Source organism: Branchiostoma belcheri, unplaced genomic scaffold, assembly GCF_001625305.1.
Source record: "Branchiostoma belcheri isolate BF01 breed outbred unplaced genomic scaffold, Haploidv18h27 scaffold9, whole genome shotgun sequence".
NCBI classification, from domain to species: domain Eukaryota; kingdom Metazoa; phylum Chordata; class Leptocardii; order Amphioxiformes; family Branchiostomatidae; genus Branchiostoma; species Branchiostoma belcheri.
The window spans coordinates 2,098,065-2,119,591 of NW_017804575.1; the positions used below are offsets into that span (position 1 = coordinate 2,098,065).

At 39.8% G+C, this 21,527-nt stretch overlaps 1 protein-coding gene across 1 annotated transcript; it reads right to left on the reverse strand.

The window, feature by feature from the left end:
* Nucleotides 1-849: 849 nt before the first annotated feature.
* On the reverse strand, nt 850-15,879 carry LOC109487817 (transmembrane protein 56-B-like). Its single transcript, XM_019791901.1, has 6 exons — nt 15,698-15,879; nt 4,743-4,832; nt 3,591-3,649; nt 2,664-2,761; nt 1,457-1,530; nt 850-967 (listed from the first exon to the last, which is right to left on the reverse strand). The coding sequence occupies exons 1-6, from the start codon at nt 15,868-15,870 to the stop codon at nt 850-852; spliced, it is 612 nt and encodes a 203-aa protein (XP_019647460.1). The 5' UTR covers nt 15,871-15,879.
* Nucleotides 15,880-21,527: the final 5,648 nt, after the last annotated feature.

Sequence of the window (21,527 nt, forward strand, 5' to 3'; positions counted from 1 at the left end):
TTCCAACAGAAGGATTACACAGAGATTTTCACCGACCACAAAACGTAATCTCGCGAGAGTTACCGTTACAACCACGTGACCATATTCACGCGAGACTTTACGGACATGTGACTTTAGCAACTGATCAAACGGAGTGATTGGTCATTTATAATTCTGATGAAGGCGACAGTGGTCGTTGAAAATTTGACCTCTGTGTATTCCATGAGTTGGAATAAAGTTCAACATTTTACTACAAAACACAAAGAGTCATTTTTTGGAAGTAGAGGGTAGAATTTAACACTTGATGTGTTAAGGGAGATATTTTTTCTGCATGTATATGTCTACTTCTGTAGAAGTTGTCTTGGTTTTAGTTTTGCCTCCAAGTGTTTCTGTACATTTCTGTAATTTCCTTGTAAATGAAGTAAGAAAGAGAGAGAGAGAGAGAGAAAGATAGAAAGAGAGAAAAGAATTTAACAATCTACACCACGATAGAGAAAACAGCAGCAAACAACATGATGTATACTTACTTGTTATCAAATGTTAGCCTCTACCAGGCTTCGGGAGGCGGCTGAAAGTGTAGAAATCGGCCAAATAGAGAGATAACATGCCAGAGGAGTTTGTCTGCTGGGAGAGTGCGGCAAAATGTTCTCTCCCAGCGGACAAACTCCCCGGCATGCTATCTCTCTATTTGGCCGATTTCTACTCTTTTCAGCCGCCTCCCGAAGCCTGGTAGAGGCTAATCAAATGTAGCCTTTAGTGAAATTCAGGTAACAAATTGTTACCATCGGTGCTATCATTTGAATCAGACATTATAAAGAATAAAGGCCTAGCGAATTCATTGATAAAGAAAGCAAGAAAAAGACCGATTACTTACCAAAAGGGAGGTATGATGGCCACTCGGAAGAGGAAGAACGTGATTACAAATGAGGCACTGACGAAGGTGTACGGACGGGAGGATTTGGACCATCCCGCCAATAGCAACAGATTCCTGTAGAATACATTTGTAGCAGAACGATCAGTTCAAATCATAGCAAATCCTTGATCATTACAATAATCATAACAATTAATTCAAATCATAAAAAATCATTGTGACATTGATCATAAAACTGCCAGAACAATAATTCAAATCCTAACAAATCCTTGATCATAACAATAATCATAACAATAATTCAAATCATAACAAATCCTTGATCATAACAATAATCAAAACAATTAATTCAAATCATAACAAATCATTGATGATAACAACTGCCATAACAATAGTTCAAATCATAACAAATCCTTGATCATAACAATCTTTGGTATGGTACTTCGAAAATGAATATTTATGTAATTAATATTTATTATAATAATTATAATAATAATATCGAAAATAAATATTTAGGAACAAAACGTTTAAAAGTCGCCAAGGCACAATTTATTTATATACGCATCACCATTTCCATTATTGACAAGTCATGAAAAGTACAGTTCTTACCTTATATTTAGAAAAGGGCTCGACGCTTCCATCATAATCATAATGTTGCCATAGAACTGAGCAAAGTTGTACCACTGAGAAAACATGAGAAAAAAAATATTTATTTATTTAATCATAACATGGCTGTGTAGCCCATTCAGCTTGTAGAAGCTTCATTGCAATGGAGCCCAGTATACATTTACTCAGGACAGGACATGGTTATATTTAGTCAAGCAACAGAAGGTGGACTACAGTAAAATAAAATCAGATACGTCAGAACAAAACATTGCATAATTACAAAGTGGATAAAACCGAGATAAATACAAACAAGACAAGTTGGTGACCTATCAATTGAACTACATCAAAAACATAACGGTTTATAACGGTTTTGTAGGTGTAAAAGTAATGTGGACCCTCGAAGTAGTAAGGAACATAGGGAACTGTCATTGAGATGCTGTAGCTCTACTATGTTGGAGAGAGATGATAACAGAGTACTTCTTTGACTGGAATAAATTTCAATGTAGAACGTAGTGTTCAGTTGTTTCACTATAATAGCCACATTTACATGTAGGGTAGTCAATATAATTGTAGTTGTGCAACAAATGATTGTGTACAAAGGTGTCATTCAAGTTTAGTGTATATAGTAATGTGTTCCATATTTTTTGCATCATTGTATGAACATGTGTTGGCCTTGTTGTTGATTTGTAAATTATAATTATTTACTCAATAAGTTCCCCTAGTAAAAACTTCTCTTGCCCAAATGTCGGTTAGATACAAAGGTGTCACCTTATGGAATCAACTAACTCCAGCCCTAAAGAATCCTACCCTGTCTCTTCTCTCACAAAAACAAGCTCTGAAAAACCATCTGATAAACGAACCTAGCCCCCTGTAGTAGTTTCACTTAGACTAGTGTTTTTCTCTTATTGTAACTCATACCAATTATTATCATTATCATTATTGCTCTGTATTTATAATTTACATTACTTTATTTCATAGTCATTAACTTATACCGTGCATTATTTGATTATCCTCATTGTATTATTTCCATTTTCTATTGTATTATTTCCATTTATTGATTATATTTAATTGTGTATAGTTTAGAGGAGGAGGGCCTAGTATAAGCATGCCATGATTCTCCCCTCCTCCTGCACCTGTTTTATCCTTGTTTTGTATTTTATTATTGTCTGTTTTGTTAATGTGCAAACAAACAATAAAATCAATTACTCACAAACAGTGATACGTAGGCCATGACTGCTGCAGCGAGATGATGTAGAAACATGGCCGTGTCCCATTTGATCTTCGGTCTGCAAAACATCTCCAGTATATCTGCAGAAGAGCATGTTTATGAAAGTTTTATTGCAAATACATGCCCGAGGGCTAATTGCAGGTACAAACAACATAAGAAAAAAAAATACAGTGGTATGTGAGACTATATCTATGTCTAGCATTATATTCTACACATACATGGTACTAGTTTTACTGGGTTTGACTTCTTCTTTTTAGGCAATGGAAGACGAATTTACCCACGTCTTCTATATAATATGCGGGTTCTTTGATTTTAGTAGTAAAATTGTTTTTTCGTGGTAGGGAATGGTGGGGAAGTAGGGGAGCATTTTTGACACGGTGGTAAATAATTGTTTTCTGATGTCGTCATAAAATGGACAATTAGAGATTATTATGTAATGAGTTTATCTATGCTATTTTATAAAAAAACTCATTTGTTTCAGATACACAAGTACAATTTACACACACTCAGATTAATATGATATGAAAGTCACATTCTTTGATACCAATACTGAAAATATCGCAACTTTAAACTGTTAGCACTTTTAATTACTATCATGAAAGTTCATCTATGTTGGTAGTTACATGTTTAGCACTAGTGTTAAAGCTTTTGATCCAACACAAAGAAGCTCTCACCTAGAGCTTTCGACCAGTCGCTCTGGTCTTCCTCAGTAGACTGACCCAGTGAGGCTTGTCACGTGGCTTCTTTGAAGTGTGACGTCAACACTGGGTCAAAAGTGTCTTGTATACGCGTGGACGGTCACTAGTCAGTCTACTGAGGAAGACCAGTGTGACTGGTCGAAAGCTCTAAGTGAGAGAACTTCTTTGTGTTGGATCATATTGCATTTTTCGTGCATGTGGAAAGACCTACCTGCAGTGAAGTAGCCCAAGATGATTGCCCCTGCCAGCTTGCACCAATGGGAGTCGCTCCTGTGGAACACAAAACAGACAGAACGCCCATCACAATTAGAAATTCAACCAATGAGAGCATGGCAATTAGTGGTTCGACCAATGACTTAATGGCAATTTGCGGTTCGACCAATGACTGAATGGCAAGTTTGCAGTTCGACCAATGAGAGAATGGCAATTTGCGGTTCGACCAATGAGAGAGCGACTGCATGTCCGTCAAATATTTGGATTTCCATGGAACGGTCTTTGGGCAACCATATCTCTCTGACTGTACACCAAGTATCCTCTTAGGACAGTACAACGACGAAATGTACGGGGTTATTGCAAAAATTTCAAGGCCTTGGGTCATAAAATTCAGTCAGAAGATGGATAAACACGTTAACCCAATACTCAGATATGTAATTCCGCATTCCACTTTCAAAATAAGCCAACAATGTTAGGTCGTAAATTGACAGATTCAATGCGCCACCTATGGACTTTTACGTACTTTGCAAGACCATTTACTTCGTTGTTGGTTAACCTTTTCTCTGCTGAAGTATCCTTCTGGTACCATATTTGTATTGATGACAGTGTGAGGCAGCAGGGAGAGGTTAACATGCTTACCTCAACAGCATGAAAGTTCATCTGAGTTGGTAAATAACATTATGAAAAATTCAAATTGTTCTCCAACTCATAAATTTCATTCACCGGAATTTTCAACTGAATCACTTAAGTCTTCCTCAGCTATCTGACCCAAATGCTGTGGACACGTGATCTTTCCCACGCGTGACGTCATCAAAGGGTCAATGGTTGTCTGAAGTCGATATCGCCCCCGTCCCGGTTGAGCGATGGCATCTGGAGGGGGTTAGAATCTTGGATACCGAACAGGATTACTTTAAGAGAGGCATAGAAGAGGCCATCTACATCAGGGCACTTAAACCTTCGCTCAACCGGGACGGGGGGCGATATCGACTTCAGACAACCTTTGACCCTTTGCTGACGTCACACGTGGGAAAGATCACGTGTCCACAGCATTTGGGTCAGATAGCTGAGGATGACTGAGTGATTCAGTCGAAAATTCCTCGTGAGCGAAATTTATGAGTTGGAGAACAGTTTAGATTTTCATAATGCTTACCTCAAGTCGTCATGCCGTAGCTTGTCATCGAATAGTAAGGCGTACATCGTGAACGCGGTACACAGGACGTCATTGATGGTAGCTGTTATTCTGCAATAGAATGAAATAAACCATGATATTAAATGTAAGTAATATTTATGTTTACCGAAGGAAAAAATATTGTTTTTGCTCTGTTTCTTCCTCTTCTTCTTCTCCAGACAGTGACCTCTGACGCCTGGCACCATGGTAACTAGTGCTGGGTAACATAATGTTGCAATTTCAAAGTAGGAAGCATTTAGACTCCTGTCACCAGATACATATACATGTATGTGAATGTGTTTGAGAAAGAATTAACAGAGCAGACCGTATCCGAAGGTAAACATTATGCATTTGCTTTGCAAATGTTACTTCTCTAGTATATTTTGCAATGCTTAGTAATATATCCCTGTGGTTTAGCAGCATTTTTTTCGCTGGATTTTTTTTTATTCTCACGCTCGCACCAGTTTGGGGGTATTCAGAGGATGTCATCCATGAAATTAAGTCGGTGTGGCCTAACTCACGTGTGAGCCATTATTTTCCTATACGGTGACATGTCCCGTGGGATTATACAACCACATGGTCTATTCATCATGATTACCGGGAGTGTAAATATGATGTGGGCACAGCACGCCGTATTAATAACTGCGTTGTACAGTAATGTGGGCCAGAGGTCCGACCTAGGCCGTGTTTATGTGAAGTCACCCAAACTGCGATTCGGGTAACTCGCATTCCTCACATCTGGTCCATGTGCCATACATTTTGCAAAACGTGCCCGATCACGATTCTCCGAAACTACATTCATTGTTGTTTGATGAAAACACGCTAGGTAGCGTGTCATTATTGTCAGAGGTCAACGACCTGCTTGCTGGTGCCCCCCTCCCAGCGTATCTCGGCTGAATGCCGACGTGGTCCCGCCAGAGGCGGTGCAGCTCGTCCTAGAACGGACACATTATTTTGAACATTACTTCTCTTTAAGTTGCTGCCACGTAAAAGTTGGTATTGCATATAAATAAAGAAATATCACTCCGTAATCCATGACCAGGCGAAGTCACACTGAAATCACATTGCGTTCAGACGCAAATCGCGATGCGGGAAAACCGATTCGAAACCACCTCTAGAAGTGGCTTGGGATCGAGGCGCTTTCAATGTGATTTGGAGCGTTCAGATGGAGCCACTTGAAACCGGCTTCGGGGTAAACTATATGTAAAGCGCCTTGGGTGACTTCACATAAACACGGCCTTATATATGCTCAATACAGATTAGTCATGGAACCACAGAACAATTTAAAAGACTACATGATATTCATCAGCCTATGAGTTATGCTACAGCAAAAGGAGGATCAAAATAAGTATAGAAGATATGCATATAACGGCAGTGAACCTTAATCCGACACTTTTATGCACAAGCAAGATTGAATGATGAATCCACAACCAGACATTCGGTATTTTCGTTAATCATTTAGTGCATCTTGTAGCCTGTTTTTAACGCCATACCTACGTGTGTGTCACTCTCCCAACCATTGAGATATCGCGGGAAAATTGCGTCTTCAACATCGCTCCCGATTTCACCGTGCCCTGCGTATTCTGTTCTAAGCGAAACCTTAATCCGACGCCATGCAACAGTGTAGCTGTTTGCCTGTAATTTTGCTATTCACAACAACATTTTTTTCTCAATCCCTTTGTCAAACAACAGACACTTATACAAGTTATCATCGGCATCAAAAGTAAGTCGGTAGGCCGGTGCACCGCGGTGCAGCGCTACACCAAATCACGTGGCTTGGGACTATTGAATTTACAAAGAAGGGGACCGCATTCGAATCAGTTACGGCGGGGCATTTTAGTTCCAAGAAAGGAATAGTTGAAGAATTTTACAATAATGTTACCAGTCAAAAAACTTAATTCTGCACTATTCCGAAGTATTTGTCACTAATTTTGGCGATAATACAAGTGTTGCGATGATTTGCCACATCCACGTACAGACTAGTGGTATCGTCTTCAACAACAACAACAAGTACATTCGGATTCAAAATGGCGGTCGTGTTCGATCGGCCGCTGAATGACCATAACGAACTCGCTCTGTGCTTAAAAAGAAGGACACTTCTAGGCAAGAGGTTTGTCAGCAACACACACCTTATTAATTGTTTTTTTTATTCGCTGTGACGTTGAATGTATAGCATGAGGATGTAAAGGAGAAATTGTCGATGTTTTGACCACTGTCCTTCCGGAAGCTTCCTCCCACGACATGCCTACCAGTGTAAAACAGGCTGAAAATTTTCATGACCTCGTCTCCACAACATGTTGACTTCGTTAGCTCACTGTTTCAAGTTTTTAGGCTGTGTACCTTATTGAGTTTGTAAAGCAATTAAAAGATTTTGCATATCAGTGCTAGATCCTAACAGACAGAGGAGTGTTGAAAAGTGTCGGATTAAGGTTGCGTCGGATTAAGGTTCACTGCCGTTAACAGTGTAGATGGACCGACAATAGGCGTACAATGTTTTGACCCGTGGTATGTATGTGTTACTTTTTCTGGCACTGCTGATATACTTTTTGGCGACGTCTCAGGGAGGAGCCTAATGGTACAGTATTGTGTGCAGTTTGCAAGAATTCTAGGAATGGTACAGGAATTTTGTCCACAGGCATGGAATGTCCATAGGAATTTTTCTGACCCACATCTATGTCCACATTCCTGGAAACCCTTGGGAAAACCTGAATGCCCCGGATGGCCCTACTTTCTGTGACCCCGGGGCTCGTTCACTGTACACCCAGGGGAGGAGTGCACTGTATCTGTCTAGACTTATCAGGTACCAAGTCTTCCTCAAAGTCATGAAATGATGGCAATACCATGCAAACAATAACCCTGATACTAATAGCAACCACCGTCGCCATGGCAATGTATGTTTTTTATTGCCAGTCTTGTTGTCGATGAGTTTGCTGCAGGACAGCACGATGATTCCCCACGCACACAAGTTTGATGTACCCACCGACTGTTCGTCTGTGTCTGATAGCGTCTCGGGCTAAGGCTACGAAATCGAATCTACGTCAATTTACAATCACGTACAGGGGCCCAACAATTTGAAACGACCTAAGTAGAACTTTACAAATTAGTCCCTCCTTCACCATTTTCAAAAATCATACTAAAGTAGCTTTCATAAATAACCCCACACATTCCTAATTTTTGTTTATGTTTCCTTGTTTACTACTTTTTATTACTACTTTTCATTATCGTAGATAGTATTGTATCGTATTGTATTGTATTGCTTTGTTTATTTACCCGTTATTTATTATATTACCTAAGTTATTTCTTATTTATCCGATTTATTTGAATTGTTAATCACGTTATGAAGGGAGACCTCCTCATAAGCATTTTATGCTTCCGGCCTCCCTGCACTGTTACATTTCATTTATATTTTCTTGTATTTGTATTGTTACATTTTGTTTTAAAGTGCGAAACAAACTGAACTATCTGAAAGCGACACAGCAAGAACGATTCCAACAGCAGTTACATCAATGTCCAGTGGGAGTAAAAGCTATTAGATTGTATCGACTTATCCCAAGCAAGGTCCTTCGACTTGGTTTTCAAATCAAGTATTGAGTTTTCAGTAGAGATTGTTCCATTACAACTCTACACTTCGCACTATAGGAGCTTATATAATCGCATGGGGTCTGCATTTTTTGTCATCCATGTTCGCTGGATTGTTCTAATGTGTTTTGGGATTACCAGAAAAAGCTTGTAGCAAAGTCGACATCCCTATATCAGTTGAGAACTACTCTTGTGCCACCTGATGATGCGGTCTGGCTACATCAGTTTCTAATGTGAGCTAAGGCCATGTTGATTTGATTATATGGATGACATCCTCTGGGAACCTCAAAAACCGATGCGAGCGTGCGAATAAAAAAAGTTTCACAAAAAAGTTGCTTTCAACCTGAAATCTACGTGGTCATGAAGGTTGAACAAATGACACAGAGTATGGTAGGACGAATAATCTACTCTTCAAATTCATTCTTTTCATGTTCGTCCTTTTCGTTTGATTTTGGCATTCTCCAACATTGGTATCGTTTTCCAATATTTTTTTTGTAACTTACGGTATATATATTTGCTCATTTTGTAACTGTTTTGTACGTTTTACAGTATGGTTGAAAACTTTTTTTTTGGAAACGGCCGAAAATTCATGCGCGCGCTGATGTCATCCATATAATCAAATCAACATGGCCTAACAGAAGATTCTACAGAGGTCAAAACCTTCCATCACAGAAAGTTGAGTTTTGGTCACGGTCTGTGGCTTTTTAGTCGCAACGTCTCTTGATCTAGACAAGGATTCTTTGAACCATGGTGAATAATGTGTCCCTGAATCGGATAAGAAAGCATCTAGCGTGTGTATCACGGGCACGTATCTTAGATCGTTCCTTCTAAAGGGAAGACAGCTCTGTTTTAGAAGGGGGGATTTCATCTTTCCCCAGAAGGCATTCCTTAATACATCCATCCATCAAGCTCTGTGTGATAGCCGGTTAGGCCACACGGACTTAATTTTATGGATGACATCCGCGCACGCATTGATTTTCGCCTGTTTTTTTAAAAGCACGTCCTCCGAGGCTCTGACCTGGGTAGTCTATGGTAGTTAGCGACAATACGGAGCTGTGGTAACTCTGGAGGATGGCCCCCAGGCTACCGAAGCTCCACGACTCAAGAACTCAGTACATTCGTACAGTTCCGATTCATAAATTCAGCAAAAAAGCCAGCATGTGGCGGCTTGCTGTGTACGTCGCTATGTACTGCCGCAAATTCATAATACCAGCGTTGTATTCCTGTGGTTTAGTAGCATTTATATTTTTGGCCGGATTTTTTTTATTTGCCCGCGCGCACTAGTATCGTGGTTTCAGAGGATGTCATACATAAGATTAAGTCGGTGTGGCCTTGGGTGTTTTACGTTGCTGGTCACGTTTCCATGCGGTCTTTTCAATTTCAGCTATGATAGGACGGAGACCTCCCGGAGCGACCAACGTTTAATCGTAATAATCGTCCCGAGACGTCATTTGTGTTATCATATCTTTCACGACTTTTCAAATGTTTACTTAGGCCACACCAATTAATTTAATTTGTTGGTTTCTCGGATTCGCCATTTTTTCTAATTTGCAAAAATTTGCACAAAAAATTCTGGTTCTCAATCAACTAAGAAATACTCAAATTCTGCCCCAAATCGTTTAAAGAAAGTCCCTTTCTTCCTAGTTCCTGCAGTTTTTCCATCTATCAATGCAGTGGTTTGATTAAAAGTTCAAAACTCATTGTTTGAATATTAACTCAGCCTTTTGCATTGACTGCGTGGCATTTGGGGCTATAATATGATGCCTAGACCTGTTTTTTTATCGTGCTGTCGCTTCATATCTTTTATTCTAAAATCCGAGAACCAACATAATAAATTGGTGTGGCCTTACGGATACGGAGGAGGCTCAAGCCTCATGTTAAGATCACAAAAGATGGAGATCAGTATTGAATAGCTGGGAATATGTTAGTAGCTTAGTTAGGCCGCAGCAAGTAATTTTTATGGATGACATCAGCGCGCACATTAATTTTCGCCTGATTTTGGAAAAAAAATGATTTTTTTGTTGCCTTCTGACAGTGGTCAACATGCTGAAAATGGGCAAAGATGTCTGTTGCCATTCCGGAAGGTGGATGACAGATAACTATGAAGAGAGGAGACAAGAAAAGGCTCTGATTTATTGTTTTGTTTCTTACTTTGATGCAGTGATATGTGATGTTGGCTATGTATATACGATGTTCCCACTGAATCAAAACCATTTGTACAATAATTGAGTCAAAATTTTAAAATGTAGGAACCTTGTTTTTTTCGCCCGCTTGCATTAGATTTGGAGTCTGCGGAGGATGTCATCCATAGAATTTACTTGCTGTGGCCTTAAGCGGATTATGGCACATCTAATACCAGAATATGACACTGATCCCATTATCGGGTATTGCAGCGATACAAACCTTTCCCTGTATTCTCCTTAGGCCACGGAAGAGCTTAACATTGTCATCTTAAACAGAAATTAAGTAGAAGAGGAAGCACTCGTGAAGATATCGTAGACTCTTATAGATCACTCTTATCTCAGGGGAACAAGTAACTTTTCTCAAAGCGATGCAACTCATTCAGACTTACATGGGAGATACCAAGCGCTTCTAGCTCTGCTTGACTGTTTCTACACAAGAAAGTAGCTATTGCCACTGCCATAAATTCTCAACTTCAGTCAGAGACATCCCTTAGACGTGTCACAGAGAAAACTAGGGGGACCAAACCCACACTTGTTCCTGACAGGAAAAGCTATCTGTCACCAAAAAGTCAAGACCGTAGCATGCTCAGGATAAAAGATACAAAAAAAGGTAGTTCTGCTGCAGTACCAAGGTCAGCCACCAGAAGGCCCATATTTGACCTTGACTTTTGTCGTCCTAAGAACTATGTACCAGCGTATCAAATATCATCACAATCTGTAAAGGCGTTCTGAAGTTATGCTGACCGCACGTATGCTGAAACATACACATACACACACACGTACACAGACAGGCCGAAACCAATACTTACATGTTCATGTAGGTATAACAAGACTAGCAATGAAAGCATACATTGCCATGGCGACGGTTGTTGCTGTTAGGGTTATTGTTTGCATGGCACTGCCATCATTTCATGATTTTGTGGAAGACCTTGTACCTGTAAAGTCTAGACAGATACAGTGCACTCCTCCCCTGAGTGTATAGTGAACGAGCCCCGGGGTCATAGAAAGTAGGGCTATCCGGGGCATCTAGGTCTTCAGGTTTCCAGGAATGTGGGCATAGATGTGGGCCAGAGAAATGCCTGTGGACATTCCATTCCTGTGAACAAAATGCCTGTACCTTTCCTAGAATTCTTGCAAACTGCACACAATACTGTACCATCAGGCTTCTCCCTGAGACGTCGCCAAAAACGTACACAGGCAAGCACAGAGCGCCTAGTGCGTTTCGTGCGCGGCCTCAGTTCTTTTTTAATAACCCATACCGTCAAACCAACATCAAACACCCCCCTCCCCTCGGGTATGTGTGGGAGGCATTAGTTACCTGTGCTTGAAGGCACGACGTTCAGACAGCTTCCTTTTCATGTATCCAGTACTTACAAGAATAGCACGTTAATGCATTGTAAACAGTAAACGCCCACACATGTACAGCCTTTATGAAGGAAACAAACCACCAATACATGTGATAGGAATCGCTGAATGTTTTCTTCCAACATTTGTTTCTCCAAAATATCATCTTACAAAAAAAACGGTGGAATGTAAGACTTCTGTATTTCATGATTTTTGATCACCCATATTATGATATTATGACCCGTACTAGTCCTATTATGGATATTAGTTCAAACGATGAAGACCTACTAAAGCACATGAGGGACATGAATAAGTAAAGCACATATGATGTTACACATTTGTTTTCTTTTAAATTCCAATGTAATGTAGATGTATATGTAACTAGAGTTCGATGATCTCATACCTCCATGACATGTGTATTGCTTTCATAAATCTTACGCATGGTGATGACCACCTGTAATTGGCTTACATTTTTCACCGCATATATTCAAATTATATGAGGCCATTTGCATATATTGTATCAATTGATCATACTCTCCACCAAATGACAGGGTTATCTTAAGAAATAAGGCTATTCTAGCGTTTCCTCATAAATTATGCAAATGAGGTCCTGATTGACATAAATTATGTTTAGTGATGTTCACCTTCACTGAACTTCCAATTATGGCAAGTATTAAATTCCCAGCAGTTACCACCATAAAATTGTACCAATTTGCCATTTATTATGCAAATTAGGTCTTCCTTTACATAATCGATATCTGCCAATGATCTTGTCGTTCTCACTAACATATGTCTATAGAGTTTTATAGCCCTAATATGAAATACAGCTGATTTATAGAATTTCCTCATTAATTATGCAAATTAGATCCTGATTTCCATAATGATATTTTGATTATGTCAAGCATCACTTAAGCTACCTACATACCAAAAATCATGATGATCCATCAAACGGTTGTTCAGTCATCCTCTCTCGAAGATTTTCAAAGAAACCACCCTGCAGTTCCAGAACAAGCCGCTAGGGAGACCAAACTCATGTGACTTCTTCCCGAGGACAAGAGCTACCTTCCATCCAAATATCATGACCCTAGCATGTCCAGATCGCGAGATATCAAAACCGGAAGTTGCGCTGCAGTACCAAGGGAAGCCACTAGGGGGCCCAAAATCTAATCATTTCCAGTTTTCGTCACACCCTACCAACACACCAAGTATGAAACCAATCCATCCAGGCGTTCTTGAGTTATCTTGTTGACCAACAGACGGACAGACGGACGGACAGACGGACGGACAGATAAACGCAACTGAAAATATAACCTCCATGACACATTTCATGGAGGTAATTATATGTTGATGTATTGTTATGTATTGTAAAGCCAAGCCAAGAGAGAGAGAGAGATGTACTGTCTCCTGGAAGAATAGCTGCCACCCTTGGGTGAGCAGATAAATCAGAGTTTTTCCTCAATAAAAAACGTCAAAGCAGGACATGTTTAAACACTTGATATCATGCAAGAACGAATGTACAGTAGACAAACTATGTAATTATGTTTCCAAATGTTTCAAAAAGAGAGAAGAAAGGGCAACTAACAGTAGATGATAGGTAGTATATAGTATTGTTGTATTGTATAGATTCGTAGCACTTTGTATTAGAATATAGCGTACCAGTATGAAATACTCATGTTTTTCATACTGCATACTCTCTTGTGCATTTAGCCCATCTGGGCAAGAACATGCAATAAAGATTCATATCATCATATCATATCAATAAACCTCAATGCTACATAACGTACGCCATAGAAAGCCATAAATGCATTGACTTTTGTGTCTCTAATTCTTTGCCATTAGGGACGCCGTGTCTAGTCTTGTAGGTGATATATAGGACATTGCTGTGATCGATAACATCATTGGCCTCTTCCAGGAACGGCAAAACTCCCCATGGCAAAAAAAGGACCTAGCAGGGAATCCATTCCTGTTTGAACTTACTCTCCGCCATAAGGCCACACCAATTTAATTTCTTGGTTAACGGATTCGCCCGCTTCATTTTTTTCTGATTTGCAAAAAAAACAAAAACAAAAAAAAAAACAATTCAGAATCAACTGCAAAATGCTCATATTTTGCCATGAACAGTTGAAAACAGTCATTTTCTTCCTAGCAGTGGCCATGGTATCATTAAAAGTTCAAAAATCATTGTTTAAATTTTGAACCAGCCTGGTGTGTTGACTTCGTGTCTCCTATCGTACCATTTTGGGCCAAAATAGGATGCCTAGGCCTGTATTTATTTTTATTTTTTTTCGCCCGCCCGCTCCATTTTTTCTACAAAAATCCGTTAACCAAGAAATTAAATTGGTGTGGCCTAAGTAAAAAACGGTAGCATCCACCAGTCTGTTCCTCTATCAACCATATGATTTGATTGGTGTCAGACATTCACTGTTGCACATGTAGTATTGTTTCGAAAATTCCCTTTGAGCCTAATTGTTCTTAGAACTTTTAATCTTGAACAAGAAAATTTTAACATTTTATTGTAACGATCACAACTGTAAATGTTCTGGTCATTTATCTACATACTGAGTTGAAACCAGACTATCCCAGTGTATATTGACCCTCATGGACCAAATATATCCAAAATTCTGACGGAAAATGGTTACTAGTTACTTAAAGGATCACCTTTACTTTCATCTGAAGTTAACTCTCAAACACTTACTATTTATACCTTTCTGAAACCAAACGATTTTATAACTGACTTATAACTTATAGTATTGTATTCATTTATAATATCATAATAAATTAACTCTGTTTTTTGTTACCTGGATGTTACCCATGTTACATTGTTTTGTCTTGTGTTAAAATTTTGATTCCATATCTAGTGGTGACGTGAATATAAGCTATATCGCTTGAGTGCGTCACCACTATGTATTGTTTTATTGCTTGCATGTTAAAATAAAAAAACCCCTTACAACAGATGAAGGAACCACAGAAATGCTTAGTGAAAATCTACAACATGTACATAACGATAACATTCCCTTTTGATAATACGGTATTTTTTTTGGAGCAGAGTAACTCGTAATATGTTATTCATTTTGTCTTGCGGTAAACCTTTAGGCTTTATTTTGCTCCCATTACAACGTATACAAGCGACTACACAAATTGGTCGGGCAAATATACCAGGTCAACTGCAACAAGCAATGTGTAAAACATATGTAGTAGTAGTAGACTGGTCTATTAGATATTAGCAAAAGATATATATGCTCCCTGGCAGCCGTAGTGGAGGCTGAATTGTGAGGCTATTTACAGAGGTATCAGTCTATAAAATGATTATATATTGGTTTTGAAAAACCGGGTTTCCAAGCCCTAAAAACTGCACTGAATGCCTTTAATATATAGGAATGGAATGTGAAATTTACGAAGTACAGAAGTGTCCAGACTGTGCATGATGTACAAAATAACTAATAAAGTATCTGATACCAGCCCAGAAAAGAACAAGAAACAGTCATGCCTTCAAATATCAGAGTTATCAACCAAGAATTGAGGTATTAAAAAAACTCGTATTTCTCCAGAACTATCGTAGACTGGAACTGGTTGCCACCAAGCACAGTAGGGGCATCATCACTAGAAAGTTTTACACAACTCCTGCAATTAAATGTGCAAAGATTGAGTGTAACAAGTCGTTCGGTGTGATATAGCTATCTGCCGCCGCGCCGCGTGCCTGCGAAGCTGGTGTGTTACGCCGAAGGGCGATTATATCGGTTATACAGATACAGAAGCTGGTGTGTTACGCCGAAGGGCTGTTATACCGGCTATATTGATACAGATACAGATACAGAAGTGAGAGTCACCAACTTGTTATTCCATTCGACCTGCTGCGCCCTGGGTAGACGTTCGTAGCATGACGTCACACGCCGTGAGAACCACGGACTCAAGACTTCATAGATGCCCAGACTTCCCAGGAAGGCGGCCAGGCAGGTGTAGGTGTACACCGGGTCCGTGGTGCTGGGGAACAGGCGGGGGTACATGGCGCTACCTTCCGAAGAAGGACACAGAAGCACACGGTGGCGGCGGCTACTACAACCTACAGTACTATTGTCTGTGTGAAAAACCCGGAAGACAACCCAACCTGACAGGTATGTGTCTCGGGACCGCACCACTTAAAAAGAGGGGGTGGGATGGGCTCCAAATTTTATTGACCCCTCTAAATCATTGTTTCAATTCACCTTGACACTTTCTAGATATATACATAGATACGTATTAGCACTATGCTAGTTATCTATAGACTAAAGCATACACATCGTACGGGTAAATGCTCTTTTCATAGTTTGTCCATTTACCTGGTCCCCTCTTGTCGTCATTTTGGTGTACTCCTTAAAAAAGCATACTTTCACGCCCAGTCCGGTTTAGCGACACTTGTAGGTGTCCTAAACGGGGAAACGCCTGGGGCGATGGGCGGCCATGTTGTTCATTAGACCGTGCGGTGTGTTTGCGATATTAGAGTAACGCCCAGCCTGCAGGGCCATGGACAATTCTCCAGTCACGCACGTCTGTACATGCAATAATGTAAACAACTTCATCCCAAGGACAGCGCTAAATTATTCACACTACATACCCTATCCTACAGTATGGGATCCATATACAACGAAAGACAAAGATAAACTGGAAAGAGTACAGAATCAAGCTGCAAGATTCTGCACGAACAACTACCAAAGGGGTGCTAGTGTAACAGAAATGAAAAGAAACCTACAGTGGGGGTCACTGGAAGACAGACGTAGAATGAGCATGATGTACAAAATGACTAATAAACTGGTGGACGTACCAACCACTAAGTATCTGATACCAGCCCAGAAAAGAACAAGAAACAGTCATGCCTTCAAATATCAGACTTATCAACCAAGAATTGAGGTATTCAAAAACTCGTATTTCCCCAGAAATATCGTAGACTGGAACTCGTTGCCACCAAGCACAGTTGGGGCATCATCACTAGAAAGCTTTAAACAACTCCTGCAATCAAATGTGCAAAGACCGAGTGTAACAAGTCGTTCGATGTGATGTAGCTAGCTGCCGCCGCGCCGCGTGCCTGCAAAGCTGGTGTGTTACGCTGAAGGGTGGTTATACTGGCTATACCGATACAGATACACAGCACAGTTATATATACCTGGGATGCAGTGTGCACAACTTTTTTTCAATAAGTAACTTATCAAGTGAGCCACCGAGAAAGACTGAGCGTTTACCGAAGGAAATCATGTTGTTTTTGCTCTGTCTCCTCTTCTTCTTCTCCAAACAAAAAAGGTCAATGACCTGAACCAAACGCTTGTCACCATGGTAACTAGTGTTGGGTTACATCATGTTGCAATTTTATAGCAGGAAGGATTTAAACTCCTGTCTACCATGTATATGGATGTGTTTGAGTAAGAATCAACAGAGCAAACCACACATGCGAAGGTAGCTCTCTTCTATATCTATGAAGCATATTTTTAAAAATCGAACACGTAGTTTTTCATTTCAGGTCTTTCAATTTTCTATTGGGTAATGTATCTAATGTTATAGTTGGCAATTTGCCCATCAAAATTAATGATAGTCTTCACAATAAAACAGTTCTCTCACTTGAAAAATTGTACAGAACACTAGAAGTCCTTTTGATCAGAGGTTACCCCTGACTACAGAGAATGGTTTGATACTTAGTAATCTTCTACATGTAGTAGCATAGATTCTCAACCAGCTGTACCTGATTTTTTTTCTTCTTCTTGTGGGGTGACTTTCAGTAGCAACGCCAACGGTGTCACTCACTCACTCACTGGGTCGAGCTTCCCTCGGTGCCAATGATAGCTCTCCATCTCTTCCTATCCTTCATTACTACCATCAGGTTTTTCTTGTCGAGCTGGGTGTCGTCCATTAATTGATTTATGTAGTTTCTTGCTGGACGACCACGACTTCTTTTTCCATGTGAGGGCTCCCACAGTATTAACAGGTTTATGATCATAGTAAATGGTGTACTTGTGGATAATTCTAATTTACTACCAGGAAAATTCCTTACACAGTTGTCATTGATACATAACTGTGTAACACGCTCATCAATGAACAGAGTCTCGGAAACTCACCACGTCAATTCTACAACGTGTCTTGAAGAAGGTTCTTTTGAAGTTGTATTCTTGTCGTGTGCTGTAGCTGTTATTACCCGGCGGTACTTTACAGCGGCAGCAGCTTCGGGAAACTCCTCAAAAGAGATGAAAGAGAACTGGCGTGCGAACAGCACGTTCCGTGACGTTTGAACTCGTGAGGCCCCGGGCCTGGGCTGGACAGGACCGACTGTTGATGGCTGATCCATAAGGCCACAGCAAGTAATTTTTATGGATGGCATCAGCGCGCGCATTGATTTTCGCCTGATTTGAAAAAAAAACAAGAAATTTTGTTCCGTAAATAATTTCATCAGGTTGGTAAACGACAGAATAGCAAAGTTCTTTTTATCACAACCATTTATTTTTCAAGCCGACGTTTCGATGACTTTCTGTCATCTTCATCAGGGCAATGGTTTACTATGCTGACTGGTTTACTATGCACTGACACTAGATGTTACTTGGTGCATGGTAAACCAGTCAGAATTGCCCTGATGAAGATGACAGAAAGTCATCGAAACGTCGGCTTGAAAAATAAATGGTTGTGATAGAAAGAACTTTGCTATTAAGAACTTTTGCTGCCCTTTGACAGTGGTTAACATGCCGAAAATGGGCAAAGATGTTGCCATGCCGGAACGTGGATTGCAGATAGGAGGAGACAAGACAAGGCTCTGATTTATTATTTTGTCTTTTACTTGAATGCAGTGATGTATTCCATACCCTTTATACATGTGATGTTCCCACTGATTTGTACAATGATTGAAAAGTTTTATCTTTAAAAGTTGTTTCAGTGAGAAATGTATGTTGTAATGTATAATAATTATATAGTTGGCAGTAAATCTAACACAATATAGGTATCAGTTCTTGTTTAACAAGGTTCATGATGTCAAATTTGAAAATGTTGAAAATGTTGTGTTTTTGGCCTGTCTTTTTTTTTTCGCCCTATTGCATTAAATCTGGAGTGTGCGTAGGATGTCATCCATGAAATTTACGTGCTGTGGCCTAACGCAGTACTGACTCGTGTGTGCGTAGGGACAACGTGAGTGCAGTACGCGCCAGTGTGCCGGACATGTCATCGTGTATTCTGCGTGAATTCGGCAGCCGGAGCGGAACAGACTTTAATCATCTCAAGGCCCGTCCCGTGATGTCTTCACGTCATCCACACACCGTGCGTGCAGCCGGGCTCTTTCCGCTGACGCGACTTCCCAATCCTACGCATACGTCTGTGGTTAATGTTTCATGACAGATAAGACTGAAACTAGAAAGGTAACATTTGCAAATAAAATGCATAAGGCATATGGCCTGCTCTGTTAATTCCTATTTAAACACATTGAATTTCATACATATATGGCGACAGGAGTCTATAAATCCCTCCTGCTATAAAACTGCAACATGATGTAACACAACACCAGTTACCATGGTGACAGACGTCTGGTTCAGGTCATTGACCTTATCTTTATGTCATACACACCGTGCGTGCAGCCGGGCTCTTTCCGGTGACGCGACTTCCCAATCCTACACATACGTCTGTGGTTAATGTTTTATGACAGATAAGACTGAAACTAGTTACCATGGTAACAGACGTCTGGTTCAGGTCATTGACCTTATTTTTTTAAGAAGAAGAGGAAGAAACTGAGCAAAACCAATAACTAGCAAATGCATAATGTTTATCTTCGCATATGGTCTGCTCTGTTAATTGTAACTTAAACACATATGTATGGTCAGACAGGAGTCTAAATCCCTCCTGCTATGAAATTGCAACATGATGTAACCCAATACTAGTTACCACGGTAACAGACGTCTGGTTCAGGTCATTGACCTTATTTGTTTGGAGAAGAAGAGGAAGAAACTGAGCAAAACCAATATGTATTTGTAAACGTAAGTACCAAATGCATAATGTTTACCTTCGATCACATAAGGTCTGCTCTGTTAATTCTTACTGCAACACATTCATATACTAGTATATGGTGACAGGAGTCTAAATCACTCCTGCTATAAAACTGCAACATGATGTAACCCAACACCAGTTACCATGGTGACAGACGTCTGGTTCAGGTCATTGACCTTATTTTTTTTGAAGAAGAAAAAACTGAGCAAAAAAATGTGTTTTCCTTCGGTAAACATAAATATTATGATGGAATAATCATACTTTCCTTTGCTACCTTCTGATTTAATAACTCAGTGAAGACAATATTTCAATAAGAAGCTGAAATTTTGGTTTGACTCATTGATTTAGAAAGGATTGTGAGTAGTCATATACGATCGCACCATCTTCTTGAGTCAAAAATTCTAACGTCGTCTTGCAATTTTCTACCAACCTCGCCAAAATCAGAAGACAATTATAAAGTCTTCAATCTCAGACTTATTTCTTTGCCCGGAAAAATACACTGCTCTGACGAGTATAGAATGCATAAAATTGGTAGGCCCCTACGGGTTATAAGGGGGCAATATATGCATTAAAGTCTTATGGATGACATCAGCGCGCGCATTGATTTTCGCCTGATTTTGGAAAAAAAAGGAAATTGTGTAGCCCCTTGACAGTGGGTAAAAAATGGGTAAATATGCATGATTTTGCCATGCGGGAACTTCGATGACGGATAAATAAGAAAAGAGGAGACAAGACAACGCTCTGATTTATTGTTTTGTCCTTTACTTTTCTTTGTTGCAGTGTTGTATTCCTTTATATGAGGTTTTGCCGCTGAATAGAAAAAATTATGTTTAACAAGGACTATGATTTCAAAAGTTGAAATTATAGAAATGTTGTTTTTTGTTTGGCCCGCCTTGTTTTTTTGTCGCCCTATTGCATTAGATCTAGAGTCTGCGGAGGATGTCACCCATAAAATGTACTTGCTGTCGCCTTAGGCCACACCAATTTAATTTCTTGGTTGGCGGATTCGCCCGCTTCATTTTTTTCTGATTTGCAAAAAAAATGCTCATATTTTGCCCTGAACAGTTAAAAACAGTCCTTTTCTTCCTAGTTGTTACAGTTATTCCATCTTTCAATGCAATGGTATCGTTAAAAGTTCAACATTCAGTTTAAATTTTGAACCAGCCTGGTGTGTTGACTTCATGGCTCCTATCGTACCATTTTGGGCCATAATAGGATGCTTAGGCCTGTTTTTATTTTAATTTTTTTTCGCCCGCCCGCTTCATTATTTTTCTAGAAAAATCCGTTAAACAAAAAATTAAATTGGTGTGACCTTACTTGAACCGCTCTGGCTGCATCTCAGATCCTATGATAAATGACGCTCATCCATGGTTCACGATGAAACATTACAGAAAGATAATTGCATGACGAATATCCGTTTCAACCCAAGAAGCATGGATTGTTGTTAACACCCCACTGCCCAATGCGAACTCACACATATGTTCCTTGTAGTAGTTGTATGTTCACTATTGCTTTACTTTACTTTCGTTGACTCTGTAAATAAAATTATTAGCCCTCGGGCATAATTTTGGAAATAGCACTAATACATGTAATAAACTGAAATTCTTCCATAAGGCCACACCGACCTAATGTTATGGATGACATCCGCGCGCGCATTGATTTTCGCCTGTTCTCAAAA

Bases quoted from the DNA above. Each gene is read 5' to 3' on its own strand.
- LOC109487817 (XM_019791901.1), bottom strand. From the start codon at position 15,870: ATGTACCCCCGCCTGTTCCCCAGCACCACGGACCCGGTGTACACCTAC. The intron at 4,833-15,697 runs GTTGGTGACTCT...ATTCTATTGCAG, and splicing joins CAGGTCGAATGGAATAACAA to AATAACAGCTACCATCAATG. The intron at 3,650-4,742 runs GTAAGCATTATG...TGTGTTCCACAG, and splicing joins CTACGGCATGACGACTTGAG to GAGCGACTCCCATTGGTGCA.